Genomic DNA, 20886 nt, shown 5'->3' with positions numbered 1-20886 from the left:
ATTCTGTTTTGCTTCAATCCCCTTTGCTCAAATTAGAATGTTTTTCATAGCTTTCTGGGCCACCAAGGAAACAGCAGGCTCTGTATAGCTTTCTGTTCTATCCAAGGTTCAGGTTAGATTACTCCATAAGTAACTCTGTAGAATGCTGGGATACCTTCCATTCTTCATTCATTCATTTGACAAACTTGGGAACCTATCATGTGCTCTGTTGCTATCCCTCACCCAAACCAGAGCTCATGTTCTAAGTCAATGCGGTCCAAACATATTAGCAGAACATTAGTCTCTCAAGAGGGTTTTTTAAAGTAAGGCTCTGTGGTCAAATAAATTTTTGTGAAGAAATTTTTGCCAGCACGCCATATACATTGGTAAGTACAACAGACATATTTACTCCCCTCATATAGCTTATGTTTATAACCAACAAGTAAACAAACAAACAAATGTATAATTACAAGTTGTGGTAAATGCAATAAAGAGAACTAACTGGGTGGGCTGATAATTACTTAGCTCAAGGAAGGACTCTTTGATAGATGAGAAAGTGGACAGAAGAACACTCTAGGTAGAAAGAACATATGTGAAGGACCCCCAGATAAAGAGAAGCTTAGTATGTACTGGGCCAGTAGGCTTGAGTGTAGTAACAAAAATAGAAAACAGTAGAAGATAAGAATGAAGAGGTGGGCAGTGGCCAGATCATTGTAGAGCCTTATGTGACATGGTAAGGTTAAATTTTATTCTAAGAGCAATGAAAAGTTAGTGAAGAGTCTTCAGCAGGTGATTGACAATCTGAATTATGTCTGTAAAAGATTTTTCTGGAAACTGAGCAGTGAAGAGGGATAAGAGTAGAGGCAGGCAGACTAGTAATGAGGCCTTTGAAGTGGTCCAGCTTCTCCAAGTTCTCCAAATCTTATTTCTTTTGTTAGTTTCTGCTCTACTGCCATCCCTCACCCGGACCAGAGCTCATGTTCCAAGTCAATGTGGTCCAAACATGTTAGTGGAACACTAGTCCCTCAAGATGGTTTCTGAAAGTTAGGCTCTGTGGTCAAATAAATTCAGGAAATTCTGCATGCTAAATCCCCTTCTTGGAGATTCAGAATGTAAACTAATGTATTAAAGGTGTCAGGAAGTGTTTCAGTAAGTTTGTGTATCCAGTATTTCTCAAACTTACTTGACCATTGGAACCTTTTATTTTATTTAGCTCCATATAATGTTAATATCCTGCAGAACTGATATTCTCCAGAGCACATTTAAGGAAATGCTGCCATAATTCATTCTAACCAAGAGTTAAGCAAACTCCATGTGCTTGGTTTACTGGGCCTCTTCTCCCCTTCTCTGTTTATTGTTCCATCAGCTTAGACAATATTTTCTGCCTCCTCATATATTATATGAGGATATCACCCATCAGGAAACCCTGGTGGTGTAGTGGTTAAGTGCTACGGCTGCTAACCATCAATCATATGTTTCTTTCATTTCTCTTCTCTTCTTATCTACCTCCTATTTTCTGTCAGCTGTCTCTTTACTTTTGTACCGTTAAGGTTGATAAGGTTTTCATTTCTTTTCTGTAACTATATTTTTCTTCCTTGTTCTGTATATAGATTGAATCTACCACCTAAAAATTAATTTATAAAATGTACATTATTTTGACTATGTAAATTTCTTCACAGCAGAGTCAAGCAGTTTACCAAATTCTGTTTATTCCTCAATGGCATGCTGTGCAAAGTCATAAACTCTGTACCATGCAGGAAAATATTTTATCATCTGATTTCAAATGGCTTTCTTTTCATACACCTTATCAGTTGCTCCAGATCATGCCACCTATTTTCTTTCGGGGTGAAGAACATGCTTTCTCTACCATGTCATTAATAGTATCCTCTCCTTAGACACTCTATCTAATTTTTAGAATCCAATTCATTTTTATTGAGGTCCAAAAAAACTCAGCCTGTTGCTGTCGAGTTGATTCCAACTCATAGCAACCCCATGGGGCAGAGTAGAACTGTCCCATAGGCATTCCAAGGAGTGTCTGGTGAATTTGAACTGCCAACCTTTGGGTTAACAGCCAAACGTTTAACCACTGTGCTACCAGGGGCCCTTCTTGAGGTCCACTGACATATTATTCTGAATTGGACCAGTTGCTTTTTAGACTTGTTACACCACAGTTGCAGGGCCTTAAAAAAAAACAACATAGCAACTATTGTGAGGATGGTGCAGTGTTTCGTTCTGTCATACATAGGGTTGCTGTGAGTTGGAACCCACTCAATGGCACCTAACAATAACACACCACAGTCATCTGAGATTTCTTTTGCTGTGACTCAATGATTACTTATACCATTTTTGTAGCTCATGCTTTCTTCCTTCTTGGTTTTCACCCTCATTTTCTTGGAGTACGTGCTAAAATAACTTCCTTAGAAATGGTAAGTGAATACTGAGATTTAGAACATCTAAAAATGTCTGTGTATTTTTTACCTATTGCTGCATAACAAATTACCACAAACTTAGTGGCTTAACACAACACATTTCTTATCTCACAGTTTCTGTAGATCAGAAATCCAGGCACAGTTTGAGTTCTGTGCTTCAGACTACAATCCTGGTGTTGGCTGGGACTATAGTCTCAGCAGAGGACAGACTAAAGAAAGATCTGCTTCCAAGTTTCGTCAGGTTGTTGGCAGAATTCATATCCTTGAGGTTGTAGGACTGAGGGTTTCAGCTCTTTTGCTGGAGGCCACCCTCAGCTCCTAGAGATTGCCCATAGTTCCTTGTCATGGTGGCCTTCTCCAATATGGCCACTTACATCATGGCAGCTTATTTCTTTAAAGCCAGCAACGAAGAGCAAGAGAGTTAACAGAAAGAGCTGTCTATTAGCAATACAAATGGATTCTTATATAATGTAATATAACCACAAGAGTGATATCCCATCATCTTTGCCAGATACTATTGATAAGAAGCAAGTGACAGATCTTGCCCACACTCAAGGGGAGGAGATTATACAAGAGGATGAACACAAGAAGTTGAAACTCATTGGAGGTCACCTTAGACTTTATCTACCCAAGTCTATATTTCGTCTTCACACTTAATAAATAGGTTCAGTATAGGAATTTGGTCTCAAAAATAAGTTTCTTTAGAACTTAAAAGACATGACTACATTATTTTATAGTACCACTATTTCTGATGAAATGTCAAATACAAGTTTGATATTTTCCTTTGCAGGTGACCTATCTCTCTCTTTCTGGAGGCTTCTAGACTATATCTTAACTTTGGTGTTCTAATAGTTAATATTCTTAGGCCTATGTATGAGTCTCTTTTCAATTTGTTTTTCTCAGTGTTCAGTGAACTTCTTTTTTGAACTTGTCTCTCTATAGTTCTCTCAGAAAATATGAAAAAATCTTCCCTAATTATTTATTAAATCCTTCCCTCCCTCATATTTTATCTTGTTTTCTGTCTTTGTGTAAAGCTCTGTGTATGGGAGATTTCCTTAATTTTATCCTCCATTTATTCTACTAAACTCTTTTTTTAAAAACAGCTTTTTGAGACATAATTTACATACCATAAAATTCACCCATTTAAGTGTACAATGCAATAGTTTTTATAATATTTACAGATTTATGCAACTACCAACATAATCTACTCCTAGAACATTTCAGCACCCCAAAAAGATGTTCTCTACCCATTAGCAGTCATCACTCCCCATTTTTCCCGAACCATAGGCAACAACTAATCTATTCTCTGTGTCTATAGATTTGCATATTCTGGACATTTCATATAAATGGAATCATAAAATATGTGGTCTTTTGTGACTGGCTTCTTTCACTTAGCATGTTTTCAAGGCTCATTCATGTAGCAGCATATATCGGAATGTCATTTCTTTTTATTGCCAAATAATATCCCATTGTATGGATAGACCGCTTTGTTTATCCATTCATATGTTGGGGGACATTTGTGTTGTTTCCACTTTTTGGTTACTATGAATAATGCTGCTATGAACATACATATACCAGTTTTTGAGTAGACATATGCTTTCATTTCTCTTTGCTATAGTGCTAGGAATAGAATTTCCGTGTCATATAATCATTCTATATTTAACCTTTTGAACTACTTCCAGGCATTTTCTAAAGCAGCTGCACTATTTTACATTCCCACCAGCAGTGCGTGAGGGTTCCAGTTTCTCTACATCCTCACTATCACTTGATATTGTTGGCTTCTTTATTACAGCCATACCAGTGGGTGTGAAGGATCCCTGGTAGCTTAATGGTTAAGAGCTTAGCTGCTAACAGGAAGGTCGGTGGTGTGAATCCATCAGCTGCTCTGTGGGAGACAGATGTGGCAGTCTGCTGCCATAAAATTTACAGCCTTGGAAATCATATGGAGCAGATCTCCTCTGTCCTATAGGTCCCTATGACTTGGAATTGACTCGATGACAATGGGTTTGGCTTTTGGTTTAGAGGGTACGAAGTGCTATCTCATCATGGTTTTGATTTGCAGCTGTCTAATAAGTCAAGAAATCAATGTATTGCACTGGGCAAATCTGCTGCAAAAGATCTCTTTAAGGTGCTTAAAAGCAAAGATGTCACCTTGAGGACTAAGGTATGCCTGACTCAAGCCATTGTATTTTTAATTGCCTCGTATGCATGCAAAAGCTGGACAGTGAATAAAGAAGACTGAAGAAGAATTGATGCCTTTGAATTATGATGCTGGCAAAGAATATTGAATACGCCATGGACTGCCAGAACAAATCTGTCTTGGAAGAAGTACAGCTGGAACACTCCTTAGAAGTAGGGATTGTGAGACCTTGTTTCATGTACTTTGGACATGTTATCGGGGGGACCAGTCCCTAGAGAAGGACATTATGCTTGGCAAAATTGAGGGTCAATGAAAAAGAGGAAGGTCGTCAATGAGATGGACTGACATAGTGGGCTCAAACATAGCAATGATTGTGAGGGTGGTGGAGGACTGGGCAGGCAGCGTTTCATTCTGTTGTACATAGGGTCACGGTGAGTCAGAACTGACCCAGAGGCACATAACAACAATAACTAATAATGTTGAGCATCTTTTCGTGTGCTTATTGGCCATTTACATATTTTATTTGAAGAAACATCTATTTAAATCCTTTGCCCATTTTTAAATTGGGTAATTATCTTTTTATTGTTGAATTGTAAGAGGTCTCTATTTTGGATACAAGTCCCTTTTCAGATACATGATTCAAAAAAATTTTTTCCCATTCTGTGAATTATCTTTTTACTTTCTTGATGGTGTTTTTTGATGCACGAAAGTTCTTAATTTTAATGAAGTCTGATTTATCAATGTTTTCTTTTATCACTTGGCTTTTGATGTCATATCTAAGAAATAAATGCCTAAACTTTAGTTTTTAATTATTATATGTTTAATTTAAAAAATATATTTTTGTTCTGATAGTATCTTTTTTCATAATAACCTTTTTTTTTTTTAACTTTTAAAGTGTAATATCTTACCATATATTAGGATATTAATTACAGGTTTTTAATTTTAAGGTTCTGAATTTTTTTTTTCCTTGCGTGAATTACTTAATTTATTTACCTTATGTTTTGGCTTTCATGCTTCTATTTTCCTTCTTATGTCTTTGGCGATACATATTTTAAAACAGAGGACTAAGTAGAATTTTCTAGGTAGCAGGTACAGATTTTTCTCTGCTGTTGAATACCCAGGCTTTTAAGATAAGCTTCTCCTTTGATTGAGATCTCTATTGTGTGGGCAGGTCTTGTTGACCAACAGACTCCACTATAGAGAGGGAGGATGGGGCAGGCACAGACAGCCTTTAGGTTAGGGGATCCTGTACTTCTTACTCTGCAGGACCAACCCCACCCAAGCAATACCAGCTCACTCCCAGACTGTTCCTTCAGTTTCTTTGGTGAAGTGTCCTGTTTTGATCCGGTTTTTGCTTGAGTATAATAGAGTGAGCTGTCTGTGCTCTGTATGGGCAGGGTGATCCATTGCCATCGAGCTGATTCCGACTCATAGTGACCCTATAAGACAAAGAAGAACTGTCCCACAGGGTTTCCAAGGAGTGCCTGGTAGATTAGAACTGCTGACCTTTTGGTTAGCAGCCAAACTCTTAACCTCTACACCACCAGGGTTTCCACGGGCAGGGTAAAGGTCTTGAAATGATGGAGGGAGGGTTGAACTGTGTGCACAGTCTCTCCACAGACAGGCTTTCATATAAACCTCTTGGCTTGGTCTCTCCTTCTCACCCCACTCCCTCCTGACTCTGAGCCTGTCTGCTTGGCAGATTGGATATCTCCTCCTAGAGCTCCTGTCCTCTGGGCTACCACTTCCTTACTCTGCTTTATCTGTCAACAGGATTCCATTTGTTTATTGTTGTGTAGAAATCTGTCAAAATCTGTCATCAGCTGGTGTCCCTCCTCCACCCCCACATCGCTGTTTTGTGTTTGTTGTTACAAATCTGTTCTTCATTGCTTTTTAATTGGGATTAGGTCAAGGGTCTGAAGAGTAAACAGTGCTTGTGCTCAGACCTCTATCCTGAACTTGAAGCACGCCCAATACTTTTAAAGCATTGTTTTCTTCCTTCACAGATAATATTTCCTGAGTATGAATCTGTGTTCATTTTAGTGTAGCTTCTTTCTGGAAAAGCTCCCTTTTCTGCAGGCAATGGCATTTGAAAGATAGATGCTAACTGTCCGAAAGGTGGAAGTCATCCTTCATTAATTCCTCCCATTCTTTCACATACCCTGAGAAATATCTGTCAACAAACCATGTCATATTCTACCTCAACTTCTCTCTATCTTCTCTGCCATTACCAAAGTCCAATCCACCATCGTCCATCACGGAGAGTGAAGTAGCCTCCTTACTGAGCGTTTTTTATCCCTTACCTTTGTGTCTTCAAATCTTTTTGGCACACAGTAGCTAGAGTGTATATCACTTCCTTGATAAAAATCTTGATGGCTTTCTGTTGCTCATAGAGTAGAATGCACAGCCTCTTTACCAGGCTATACATGGTCCAGTAATGATCTGCTCTTTGCCTATGTATTTACCCTCATGTCCTACCACTCTCCTTTTGCTCACTATACTGCCCATCTTTCTATTCCTATGCCTTAACCTTGTTTCTGACTCAGGACATTGACAAGCACTGTGTCCTTTACTTAGAAATCTCTTTACTCTTTGGATAATTGCTCCTTCTCATTCCTTTGGTCTTGGCTCAAATAAATTGTTTCTCAGATAAGTCTTCTCTGATCTCATTGTCTAAATAAACAGCCCTGGACACTCTGATAATATCCTTTGTAGAATTATGCACAATTTGTAATAATTTATTTGTCTTCTCATTTACTGTGATCTCCCTCACCAAGCTCCATGAGGATAAGAATCACTTTGGCTTTATTCACCAACATAGACCCTGGCACTTAAACAAAGGGTCAAACACAAAATAGGTGTCCAATAAATACCAATTGAGAGAAAATCTAACTCTATATAAATTTAGCATTATATATAAATTTAGCACTATATATAAATCTCACTATGATTTTAAAGGCCTAAAAAGAAGCCTCGATCAACATTATTTCAATGAATATTTTTCTGATGTTGGTGCATCAGCTCTACCTTTTCTCTGGTAAGGTAAGCCTCCACCAACATATGGTTTAGATACTCACTCTCAAGCAGATACAGTAATAAATCCTAAAGAAACAAAAATTATAACATTTTAAAAAAACCTAGATGAAAAGGAAATAGTAACCATATCCCAATTACATAAGGGAAGAAACAGAAAGGCAATCAATAAGAAAGTAGACAAGAACAATCATAATAAAAATAAACTTTTGAAATAATAAAATTATTTTTCAAGGTAAAAAGAAATGTATTGGAATAAAATTTTCGTTATACAGAAGAAAAAAAGGAAACTGATATAACTCTAGAGAGCATTTCTTCATGCTTATGTATAAAAATAGCCAGTTCCCAAATGAGGAAATTAAAATTTAAAAAACAAGCATTTAATTAAGTACTCCCCATATTCCAGACAATGAGCTAATCTCTGAGGATACAAACATCATGAAGATTCTATGTCTATCCTAGTGGAGTTCATATTCTAAATGAGAAGATAGTCCTATAAATACCTACTGAACAAAAAGAGGAAAAAAGCTTAAAAATTGGTTTGATTCTATAGAACTATAACTATTCATTATAATTTATATTAATCACCATAATTTATATATATCACTATTTATATAATGATTTACAATGCATAGCAATCACAGTTATGCATACTATTTTCCTGTCAGATGAACTAATACACAGTTGTTCAGTAAGACAAATACTATTCATTCAACAAGCATTTATACAACACCTACTGTACTCTTGGCATTATACTATGTTCTGAGGATACAGAATAAATATAGACCATGACCTGATTCTATCTACTTCACAGTCTACCAGGGGAGGCAAATTTGTAAACAAATAAGTTATCATCAATTTCGTAAGTACTATAGTACAGAAATAAACAAAGTGCCATGTGAGGACAGAGGAAACCATAAGAAATCCTGCCTGGAGAGGTCAAAGAAGATATAAAGGGGGGAAATAAGGGAGGGGGTGGTATGACACCTTCCAAAACTTACAGGAACATTGATGTACCTAGAGGGCAGGTTGTACAAGGGGCCATCGCTGCTTATGAGTTGCAAATATAGGCAGGAACTGGATCCTTTAGGGCCAAGGGTTCATGTTAAATGGTTTGGGTTTCAAACAAGAGTGACTTGACAAGATGTTGCATTTACAAAAATCTATTCAGAAATCTGTACAGAAACATTTATTTGAGTAAGACTAAATCAAAAAACTCCTACGCGTCTGTTAGTTTGTCCTACTGTGGAGGATTGTGTGCTGCTGGAAGCTATGCCACCGGTATTCAAACACCAGTGGGGTCACCCATGGCGAACAGGCTTCAGCTAAGCTTCTAGACTAAGACAGACTATGAAGAAGGACCCAGCGATCTACTTCTGAAAAGAACTGGCCAGTGAAAACCTTATGAATAGCAGCAGAACATTGTCTGATACGATACCGGAAGATGAGCCTCTCAGGTTGGAAGGTACTCAAAATATGACTGGGAAAGAGCTGCTGCCTCAAAGTAGAGTCAACCTTAATGATGTGGATGGAGTCAAGCTTTTGAGACCTTCATTTGCTGATGTGACATGACTCAAAAGGAGAAGAAACAGCTGCAAACATCCATTAATAATCGGAACCTGGAATGTATAAAGTATGAATCTAGGAAAATTGGCAATCATCAAAAATGAAATGAAACCCATAAATACTGATATCCTAGGCATTAGTGAGCTGAAATGGACTGGAATTTGTCATTTTGAATCAGATAACCATATGGTCTTCTATGCCAGAAATGACAACTTGAAGAGGAATGGCACCACATTCCTCGCCAAAAAGAACATTTCAAGGTGTATCCTGAAGTACAACTCTGTCCGTGATAGGAAAATATCCATACACCTACAAAAAAGACCAGTTAATATGACTATTATTCAAATTTATGCACCAATCACTAAGGCCAAAAATGAAGAAACTAAAGATTTTTACCAACTTCTGCAGTCTGAAATTGATCGAACATACAATCAGTATGCACTTATAATTACTGGTGATTGGAATGCGAAAGTTGGAAACAAAGAAGAAGGAGAGGTAGTTGGAAAATATGGCTTAGTGATAGAAACTATGCTGGATATCACATGATTGAATTTGCAAGACCAAGGACTTACACCTTTTTTCACCAACATAAATAGTGACTGTACACATTTTTTTTTTTTTTTATACACATGGACCTCACCAGATAGAATACATAGGAATCAAATCAACTACATCTGTGGAAAGAAACGATGGAAAAGCTCAATACCATCAGTCAGAACAAGGCCAGGGGCTGACTGCAGATCAGACCATCAATTGCTCATATGCAAGTTCAAGTTGAAACTGAAGAAAATCAGAACAAGTTCGCGAGAGGCAAAGTATGACCTTGAGTATATTCCACCTGAGTTTAGGGACCATCTCAAGAATAAATTTGACACGTTGAACACTAATGACTGAGGACCAGGCGAGTTGTGGAATGACATCAAGGACATCGTACATGAAGAGAGCAAGAGGTCGTTAAAAAGACAGGAGAGAAAGAAAAGACCTAAGTGGATGTCAGAAGAGACTCTAAAATTTGCTATTGAACATCGAATATCTAAAGAAAAAGGAAAAGATGATGATTTAAAAGAGCTGAACAAAAGATTTCAAAGGGTCGCTCAAGAAGACAAAGTACTATAATGACATGTGCAAAGACCTGGAGATAGAAAACCAACAGGGAAAGAACATGCTCAGCATTTCTCAAGCTGAAAGAATTGAAGAAAAAATTCAAGCCTCAAGTTGCAATAATGAAGGATTCTACGGGGAAAATATTAAACACAGGAAGCATCAAAAGAAGATGGAATACACAGAGTCACTACACCAAAAAGAATTGATCGATGTTCAACTATTTCAGGACGCAGCATATGATCAGGAACGGATGATACTGAAGGAAGAATTCCAAGCCCTACTGAGGGCATTGGTGAAAAACAAGGCTCCGGGAATTGACAGAATACCAATTGAGATGTTTCAACAAATGGATACAGGGCTGGAAGTGCTCACTTGCCTATGCCAAGAAATTTCGAAGACAGCTACCTGGCCAATCGACTGGATGAGATCCATATTTATGCCTATTCCCAAGAAAGGTGATCCAACCAAATGCAAAAATTATCAAACAATATCACTAATATCACGTGCAAACAAAATTTTGCTGAAGATCATTCAAAAGTGACTGCAGCAGTTTATCGACAGGGAACTGCCAGAAATTCAAGCCAGATTTAGAAGAGGATGTGGAACCAGGGGTATCGTTGCTGATGTCAGATGGATCCTGGGTGAAAGCAGAGAATATCAGAAAGATGTTTACCTGTGTTTTATTGGCTATGCAAAGGCATTTGAGTGTATGGATCATAACAAATTACAGATAACATCGCAGAGAATGGGAATTCTGGAACACTTAACTGTGCTCATGAGGAATCTGTATATGGATCGAGAGGCAGTCATTCAAACAGAACAAGGGGATACGACATGGCTTAAAGTCAGAAAAGGTGTGCTTCTGGCTTGTATCTTTCCACCATACTTATTCAGCCTGTATGCTGAGCAAATAATCCAAGAAGCTGGACTACATGAAGAAGAATGGGGTATCAGGATTGGAGGAAGACTCATTAACAACCTGCGTTATACAGATGACACAATCTTGGTTGCTGAAAGTGAAGAGGACTTGAAGAACTTTCTGATAAAGATCAAATACCATAGCCTTCATATGGATTACGCCTCAACATAAAGAAAACAAAAATCCTCACAACGGGACCAATAACCAACATCATAATACATGGAGAAAAGATTGAGTTTGTCAAGGATTTCGTTTTACTTGGACCCACAATCAACACCCATGGAAGCAGCAGTCAAGAAATGAAAAGATGCATTGCATTGGGCAAATCTGCTGCAAAAGACCTCTTTAAAGTGGTGAAAAGCAAAGATGTCACCTTGAAGACTTAGGTGGTCTTGACCCAAGCCATGGTGTTTACAATTCCCTCATACGAATTAGAAAGCTGGACAATGAATAAGGGAGGCCGAAGAAGAATTGATGCCTTTGAATTGTGGTGTTGGTGAAGAATATTGAATATACCATGGGCTGCCAGAAGAACGAACAAGTCTGTCTCGGAAAAAGTGCAGCCAGAATGCTCCTTAGGAACAAGATGGTGAGACTATCTCTTACATACTTTGCACGTGTTGTCAGGAGAGATCAGTCCCTGGAGAAGGACATCACCCTTGGTATAGTATAGAGTACGCCTTGGTATAGTATAGTATAGGGTCCATGAAAAACAACAACATCCTCAAAGAGATGGATTGACACAGTAGCTGCAACAATGGGCTCAAGCATAACAATGATTGCAGCCATGGTGCTGGACTGGGCAGTGTTTTTTTCTGTTGTACATAGGGTCGCTATGATTTGGAACCAACTCAACGGCACCTACCAACAACAACAACAACATTGCTGTGGAGTAATGGAGAAAATTATGGTGTTGGCAAAGAATATTGAGTATACTATGGACTGCCAGAAGAGTGAATTAATCTGTCTTGGAAGAAGTACATCCAGAATGCTCCTTAGAAGGGAGAACTGTGAGACTCCGTCTCGCTTCTTTGGACATGTTATCAGGAGGGACCAGTCTCTGGAGAAGGACACCATGCTTAGCAAAGCAGAGGGTCAGCAAAAAACAGGAAGACCCTCAACAAGATTGACTGACACAGTGGCTGCAACAACGGGTTCAAACATAGCAACAATTGTGAGGATGGTGCAGGACTGAGCAGCGTTTCATTCTGTTGTACACATGCTTGCTATGAGTCAGAACCAATTCGACAGCATCTAACAACAACAATGGGGAAAAAGATACTTCAACACATTGCTGCCCTGCAACCTGGTGAAATTGTTCTGAAAAGAAAATTGGCAACAAATATAAGAGCCAGAAAAATTATCATATGCTTTGACCCAGCAACCCCACTTTTTGGAATATAGCCCAAGGATGTAATTTAAAAGAAATAAAAAACCTATTTGTATAAAGATGTTTATAGCTATGCTATAATTTTTTTTTAAATACTGGAAAGAGCCCAGATACCCAGCAGTGAGGGACTCTTCGGCAGACTTCAGTACATTAACGCAATGGAATGTTTTATTGCTGTTAAGAATGACAAATATGAGAGCAATGTGGAAATAAGGAAAGGGCCATATGAAGCAATGAGTAAAAAATGCAGGACTCAAAATGATACACACACAATGATCACAACTATGTAAAATTATATTTGTATAACCAGGAGGTTTGGAAAAGACTACAGAACTGGTGATTTAGAGCGCCGACATTTTTGTTATTGTTAGTTCAAGTTTCTGGGGAACAAGTTTATGTGTTCCTAGTTATATTTCACTGTATATTTGGTACATATACATTAAGAAAGATAAATCTCCTTTTTTTTTTTCTGGCACGTAAAAGAAAAAAAATTCTCATCTGTATCTTTACTTTCTCTAAATGATTTTCTCTATTCTCCTGAGTCCTGTTTTAGTTTTTAGATATACGTTGTTGTCGCCACAATACCCCTCTCACACACTCATTTCTTTCAGTTGTCCTTTATTATTGTGTCAAAGTTTCTTGACTTATTCATAACAAACCAGCATCTATGAGTTCACATTTATACCAAGTTCACAAACTTAGGATGCCCTAAGTATACCTTTACTTAATAACTAACTGAGTGTGTGAACAAAGGAAAGGAATGACGTTAAAATGGCCTCTAAGTCTGGGTAGAGGCTTGTCCTAAGTATAGCTTTTTTCTCTCTTACATATAGAAATATTTGGGTCTTATCTCTATTATCCTGGAGAAATTGCCCCTCCTTTTAATGAAAGCCAATCCTTCTGGATTCTATCCATTCTCACCTTCATGGGGGAGTCCCTGGGTGGTACAAATGGTTAATATGTTCAGCTGCTAACCAAAAGGTTGAAGGTTCAGGTCCACCCAGAGGTATCTAGGAAGAAAGGCCTGGAAATGAATCAACTTCTGAAAAATCAGCCATTGAAAACCCTGTGGAGCACAGTTAAGCTCTGACACCCATGGAGTTGCCGTGAATTGGAATCTACTTGTCAGCAACTGGTTAACCTTAAAGGAATTCTGCCTTTGGCTATGTCTTCCTTCTCTTTTATTACCTATTGTTTCTCCTCTTCTAGATAAGTTTTATCAACATACAAACATGTTCTACTATTTCCAACATTAAGGGGAGGAAAATTTCATCAACTTCCTTGATCTCACATTTCCTTTCTTTCTTTCTGTTCTCCTTCATAGTAGAAATTCTCTTAAGAGTTCTTGCTCATATTATTATTTCCAATTTCTCACCTCCCATTCGCTCTTCAAACTGTGGCTATCTGTCTCTCTCTGCACCTCTCCACTGAACTGTTTTTCTGATGGTCAGTCACCAATAACCTTGTTGCCAAATCTAATGCCACTTTTCTGTCCTGTTACTTGACCTTCCAGCACACTCCTTCCTTATTTAAAACTCTTTTCTCTTGGTTTATATGACATTTTATCCCCTTTCCTCCTACCTCTGAGGTCACTCCTCCTTTCTCACATCACTAAATGTTGGCATTCTTCTGGGCTCTGTCATAGGTCTCTGTCTCTTTCTACATTTTCTAATTCCTCTCATCCATTCTCATGGCCTTAAATCCCATTTATATGCTAATTACTTCCAACATTAATATCTCTAGTACAGATCTTTTTTTTTTAGCATTTTTTAAAATTGTGCTTTAGATGAAGGCTTGCAGAACAAACTAGTTTCTCAACAAACACTACACACATTGTTCTGTGGCATTGGTTAACTACCCCTCAACATGTCTACACTCTCCCTTCTCAGCCCTGGGTTCCCTATTACCAACTTTCCTGTTCCCTCCTGCCTTCCAGTCCCTGCCCCAGGGCTGGTGTGCCCCTTTAGTCTTGTTTTGTTCCATGGGCCTGTTCAATCTTTGGCTGAAGGGTGAACCTCAGGAGTGACCTCATTACTGAGCTGAAAGGGTGTCTGGGGACCGTACTCTCAGTGTTTCTCCAGTCTCTGTCAGACAAGCAAGTCTAGCCTTTTTTTTTTTTTTTTACTTAGAACTTTGTTCTATATTTTTCTCCAGCTCTGTCCAGGACCTTCTATTGTGATCCCTGTCAGAGCAGTCAGTGGTGGTAGCTGGGCACCATCTGGTTGTACTGGACTCAGTCTGGTGGAGGCCGTGGTAGATGTGGCCCATTAGTTCTTTGGACTAATCTTTCGCTTGTATCTTTAGTTTTCTTCATTCTTCCTTGCTCCCAAAGGGGTGAGACCAAAAGAATATCCTAGATATCTAGCACAGATCTTGATCCCTTGACTCATATTCAGTGATAGACTTGACATCTCCAGTTAGATTCAATCATAATAAACATAACATGAAAAATAAAGTCATGATTTTCTTCCCAGAACCAGCTTTTCCATCTCATTAAATGGCAGCACCATCTGCCCAGGTACTTATACATCTCTATGCCACATTACCATACCCTTATCCAATATATCATCAATTCCAATAGATTCTACCTCCAACACTATATTCCACTGTCACCACAGTGGTCTAGGTCTCTGTTGTTCTTTCTCTGCAATACCATAGCAGACTTCTCACTGATTTCCCAGCTTTCTCTCCAATTCATTTTCTATAGAGTAGATAGAACATATTTTTAATGCAGTAAATCAAATGATTTCCCTCACGTCTTAAAAACATTCAATATCTTCCTCACTGCTCTTAGAAGAAATTCTAAGTCCTTCACCATGGCTGTAAGCCCCTATATAATGTGATTCCCACTTACTTCTCTAACTATACCTTTCTCTTGACAACCTAGGCTTTTTTTCCCAGCCTCAGGGCCTTTGCACATGCTTCTCTTTCTGCCAAGAACACTGAATACCGTTTGCTTCTCTCTTTGCCTAGCTATCTGCTGTTCATTCCTTAGATCACACCTTAAATGGCTCTCTTCTTCTTAAGTGTCACTTTCTTAATGGACCCTTCTATAACCCCCTAATTCAATCAACCATCTAGCCCTTATAATCATTCATAGCACTATATACTTCTTGGTATTGTCTTAGTTTTAAGTTAATGTCTATTTCTCCCTTGCCCTATCCATACCTAGACTGCCATATCTTTCTCCCAAAAAGTCATTGGTGGGTTGAGTGCTTAACAGCTATATCACCAGAGAGATTTCCATAAAGATTCAGGTTGGAAAACCCTATGGGGCAGTTCTACTCTGTACCAGTGGGTCACTATGATTCAGAAATGGCTCTACAACATACAACAACAAAATGATACCAGCCTCCCTATCTTCATCCACCCACCAGCCATTTCCTTCTCTTATGCACAGAGTAATTTCAAAGTTTCAGTGAGTTTTTGAATATGTGAAGGGAAGCCCAGAGCTGTGTTCATGGGCAAGGGCCAAGATAGTGGAATTGTACTGCAAGAAAAAAGGGAAAATTCTACTTTTTCTCCTGAAACAGAAGGGGAGGAAAGAGAAGAATGAGGAAAAGACAGGAGTTGAGTAAGGGCTCAGGGACTTTTTGGAAAAGGAAAAAAAAAAAATTGTTTTTTTTTTTTAAGAAAAAGGAAGAATGCCTAAAATGAAATTCCAGGTTGTTAATGTTACAGTGAAAGTCCTGTGTCTTCTGAAGCCTTCAGTAATGTCTGCAACGTTTATTAGCTTAGATCAGGACTAAGCCACCAGAAAAGAGAGGAGAGAATCACAAGGGCCATCAAGGCACAAGAGCCATCCAGGCAACAAAGATTTTTCTCTACTTACATAGCTCTGTTTACGCTTACATGGCATTTATCTTACTCCAACTGATTTGTGCACTTCATTAAAAAATATCTTACTCGTTTTTGAATTTTCAGGAATAACCATATTCATTCAGAGTATACCACATAAGAGGTGTACCTGTGCTCCAGATAAACTCTTAAATCTCTCAGCCTTATTTTTCCCACCCTTCCTGCTCCAGTTACATCTTGGCTTTCTCTGACAGTAATTCTATCCCTTTACTGACAATGCATTCATGGTTAGACTTTCCCTCTGATGCTCCATAATTGGACCCCACCTGAATGGAGGTCTCACTTATCCAATTTGAGCCTAGCCCAGCAGCAGCACCGAGGCAGATAACATTTAACATAGTGCCTAACCCATAAATAACTGATGCTTAAAAATGGTTGTCATATTCAGCCAAAACTAAATAAGTCAAGTGGTAGCAATTCTTCAGAATACCTGCTATTAAATCTATTGGTTAAATTTTGTTTTAATATACAAATGTTTATAGTGTTTTTCAACTTTTAAACTAGGCTCAACTATTCAAAACTTTGTCAAGCTTTACTTTCTGTAAGAGATCATGGAACAGAGTAGGTAGTTTTTTTTTTTTTTTTTTTTAAAGTAAAAAATGATACACTGAAATGCTGTAATAGTAAATGTGGTTTTTCAAACAATGCATTCTTTCCAACCCATCCTGGTGATTGTAATATCCCTCCCCATACTACCACCCTCTGCTGACTGTATAAGACCTGGAGAGATGAAGAGTTTAATGAAGTTTAATGAAGAAATCCCTGATTTAAACTTGAATAGCCACTTGGAAAGGATGTCTTTCCAAGAAAGAAAGACCAAGAAAATAACCAGGAAAAATACAAATCCATTAATCTATTACATTAATGAACAATGTCATAACAACAGCTAAATACTCTGACCTACCCATCAAGGAGGGCGATTACATTCTTCCTGGGTCGTCCAATATTAGGGCCATACAAGCTGGCTCTGGAGTAAATCCGGATGGGCTGCAACAGGCTCTTCAGCTGGATGTAATCCTTTCCCAATTGGCTGCCATTTACTGCCCGGCCATGCATAGTTCGATAGTTATTTGGCTCTAGATTAAAAGGAGACATTAAGTCAGAGTTGAGAAGGGTGAGGCTCTGTCAACCCTTTCCTGTTCACAGATATCTTTGACTGTCTCTTAACAACATGAACAAAATAACCGAAAAAAAAAAGGTGAGAGCTAACTTAACTTGAGGAACCACTCCAATAAAAAAGTCAAGTTAGCAGTACAATCTTGCCATTCCACTCATTTTTCAAACTAATATTTACAAAAGATCTACTACCTAAAAACTAATCTTCATAAGCAAGAGATAATACTGATTTGCAGGTGATAATTCATAACGAATGGTAAGAAGGGAAAGCTTCATAAAGATGGTCATTGTACCAAAAAGTTAGAGAAACTTTAATGTCCAATATTAGCAAAATGTTTGAGTGAAACAATTTCGAGGAAAGTTTTGATGCTGCCCCCACCCTCCAGCTTCCATTAACTTGGTAGCTTTAAAGTAGGGAAAGTAATGAAAACCAGTAGCTTCACTGCTGGATGGGGCTAAGTCGATTTGGAACAGAGTACGAGCCCCAGGAAAGGCCAACATCTCAGCTAGCTTGAGGTTGCAATACCAAAAGGGGCAAGTAATAGACTTACACACTAGCAAGAAATAGAACAGGGATATTTATGGAATAAGATAGCCGTAAACCAAAAACCAAACCCACTGCCATCGAGTCAATTCCAGCTCATAGCGACCCTATAGGACAGAGTAGAACTGCTCTATAGAGTTTCCAAGGGTCCGCCAACCTCCTGGTTAGCAGCTGTAGCACTTAACCACTACACCACCAGGGTTTCCAAGATAGCCATACAAAAAACCAAACCCACTGCAGTCAAGTCAATTCCAACTCATAGTGACTCTATAAGATGGAGTAGAACTGCCCTGTAGAGTTTCCAAGTAGCGCCTGGCAGATTAAGCAGCCATAGCACTTAACCATTACACCACCAGGGTTTCCAAGACAGCCGATAGTGGCCCTTAATAAGCTTCCTCATATCCCTGGTATTCTCAAAGGCTACACACAACCCAGCTAACAACAACAACAAAAAAAGACATGAGATAAATAGAAAACAAATAGCAAAATGGCTATCCAGGCATTCCTGGCTGAATATGAATCCTAGGATACTCTTAGAGTAGACATGAGAAGTCATGTCGGAAAGTAAAAGCAGTCAGTCTTATAAACTACCTAAAATATGAATGTGTTCCCCAACCCACACACACATCCACTAGCAAATGGCAGAAGCCTTACTGGCTCATGTATTTAAGCACAATGTCTGACCAATTACTGGTTGACCACTATGCTACACTGACTCAGGCAACCCCTAGTAATCCAGGTTTAAAAATAAGAAGAAGAATTAAAAAAAAAAAAAAATGAAGAGTCATCAGTAGCTACACAATGCAAAGAAGATAGACTCTACAGTATTAGTTCAGGCAAGTCACTAAACAAAAACAAACAAATAAACAAAAACAGAGGCAACAAAAGCAACTTCTAGGATAGAGAAATCAGATTCCAAACTTGCTCCAATATATTACCTAAAACGTACAGTTTTCATTAAAGAAGTACGAGAGAGGCAAAGAAAACTGTTTCCCACACAGGAAAAAACAAGCAGTCAAAAGAAATTACATCTTTGGGGACCCAGATGTTGAATTTAGCAGATGAGAACACTGAAACTGCTATTATAAATATGTTCAAAGAACTAAAAAGAATAATAATCAAAGGAAATTATGATGTTACCGACTCATCAACTAGAGAGTATCAACAAAGATAAAAATTATAAAAAGAATAAGAATTAAATGGAAATTCTGGAATTGAAATGACTCATCACATATAGGGGAAACAACCACAATGAGATTAACCACTGAGTTTTCATCAGAAATGATGCTGGCCAGAAGACAGTGGGATAACATATTCAAAGTGCTATAAGAAAAAACTGTCAACCAAGAATTTTATATGCAGCAAAGTATCCCCCAAAACTGCATGAAAAATACAGACATCCTCAGAAAAACAGAGGAGAGGGAATTCATATGAGCAAACTTAACTAATAAAAAAAAAAGATATACTAAAAGATATAATAAATAAATAAATAAATAAGATATAATAAATAAATAAAAAAGATATACTAAAAGATATAATAAATAAAATAAGATATACTAAAGGAAGTTCTTCAAGCTGAAAGAAAATGACACCAGGCACTAATTCAAAACTACGTAAAGAAATAAAGAACTCCAGTAATATTAATTACGCGTTGTTGTTGTTATTGTTAGGTGCCGTTGAGTTGGTTCCAACTCATAGTGATCCTGTGCACAACAGAATGAAACACCGCCTGGTCCAGCACCATCCTCAAAATTGTTGCTATGCTTGAGCCATTGTTGCAGCCACTGTGTCAGTCCAGCTTGGTGAGAGTCTACCTCTTTTTCGCAGACCCTCTATTTTTACCAAGTATTTTGGAAACCTTAGTGGCATAGTGGTTAAGTGCTACAACTGCTAACCAAAATGTTTGCAGTTCAAATTCACCAGGTGCTCCTTGGAAACTCTATGGGACAGTTCTACTCTGTCCTATAGGGTCACTACGAGTCAGAATTGACTCGAAAGCAGTGGGTTTGGTTTTTTGGTTTGGATGCCCTTCTTCAGAGACTAATCCAAAGTATGTGAGATGCAGTGTTGCCATCTTTGGTTCTAAGGAGCATTCTGGCTGCACTTCTTCCAAGACAGAATTGTTCATCCTTTTGGCAGTCCATAGCATATTCAATACTCTTCACCAACACCACAATTCGAGGGCATCAATTCTTCTTCAGTCTCCCTTATTCATTGTCCAGCTTTCACATGCATGTGAGGTGATTGAAAACAACATGGCTTGGGTCAGGCACACCTTCGTCCTCAAGGTGACATCTTTGCTTTTCACCACTTTAAAGAGGTCTTTTGCAGCAGATTTGCCCAATGCAATGCATCTTTTCATTTCTTGACTGCTGCTTCCATGGGTGTTGATTGTGGATCCAAGTAAAATGAAATCCTTGACAATCTTAATCGTTTCTCTTTTTATCATGATATGGCTTATTGGTCCAGTTGTGAGCATTTTTGTTTTCTTTATGTTGAGGCGTAATCCATATGAAGGCTATGGTATTTGATCTTTATCAGAAAGTTCTTCAAGTCCTCTTCACTTTCAGCAACCAAGACTGTGTTATCTGCATAACGCAGGTTGTTAATGAGTCTTCCTCCAATCCTGATACCCCATTCTTCTTCATGTAGTCCAGCTTCTTGGATTATTTGCTCAGCATACAGGCTGAATAAGTATGGTGGAAAGATACAAGCCAGAAGCACACCTTTTCTGACTTTAAGCCATGTCGTATCCCCTTGTTCTGTTTGAATGACTGCCTCTCGATCCATATACAGATTCCTCATGAG

General features: G+C 38.3%; 1 protein-coding gene across 3 annotated transcripts in view; it reads right to left on the bottom strand.

Moving 5' to 3' along the window:
- HPSE2 (heparanase 2 (inactive)) overlaps positions 1 to 20886 on the bottom strand; it is a 704249-nt gene that overhangs the window by 235065 nt on the left and 448298 nt on the right. For all 3 annotated transcript variants that reach the window (XM_010589074.3, XM_064269462.1, XM_064269463.1), the window contains one exon: positions 17323 to 17494. In XM_010589074.3, coding sequence (XP_010587376.2) covers positions 17323 to 17494 — 172 coding nt within the window. The remainder of the gene's footprint in view (positions 1 to 17322; positions 17495 to 20886) is intronic.

This window comes from Loxodonta africana, chromosome 16 (assembly GCF_030014295.1).
Source record: "Loxodonta africana isolate mLoxAfr1 chromosome 16, mLoxAfr1.hap2, whole genome shotgun sequence".
NCBI lineage: Eukaryota > Metazoa > Chordata > Mammalia > Proboscidea > Elephantidae > Loxodonta > Loxodonta africana.
The sequence above is the reverse complement of the archived record's forward strand: the minus strand, read 5'-3'. Positions and strand labels throughout refer to the sequence as shown.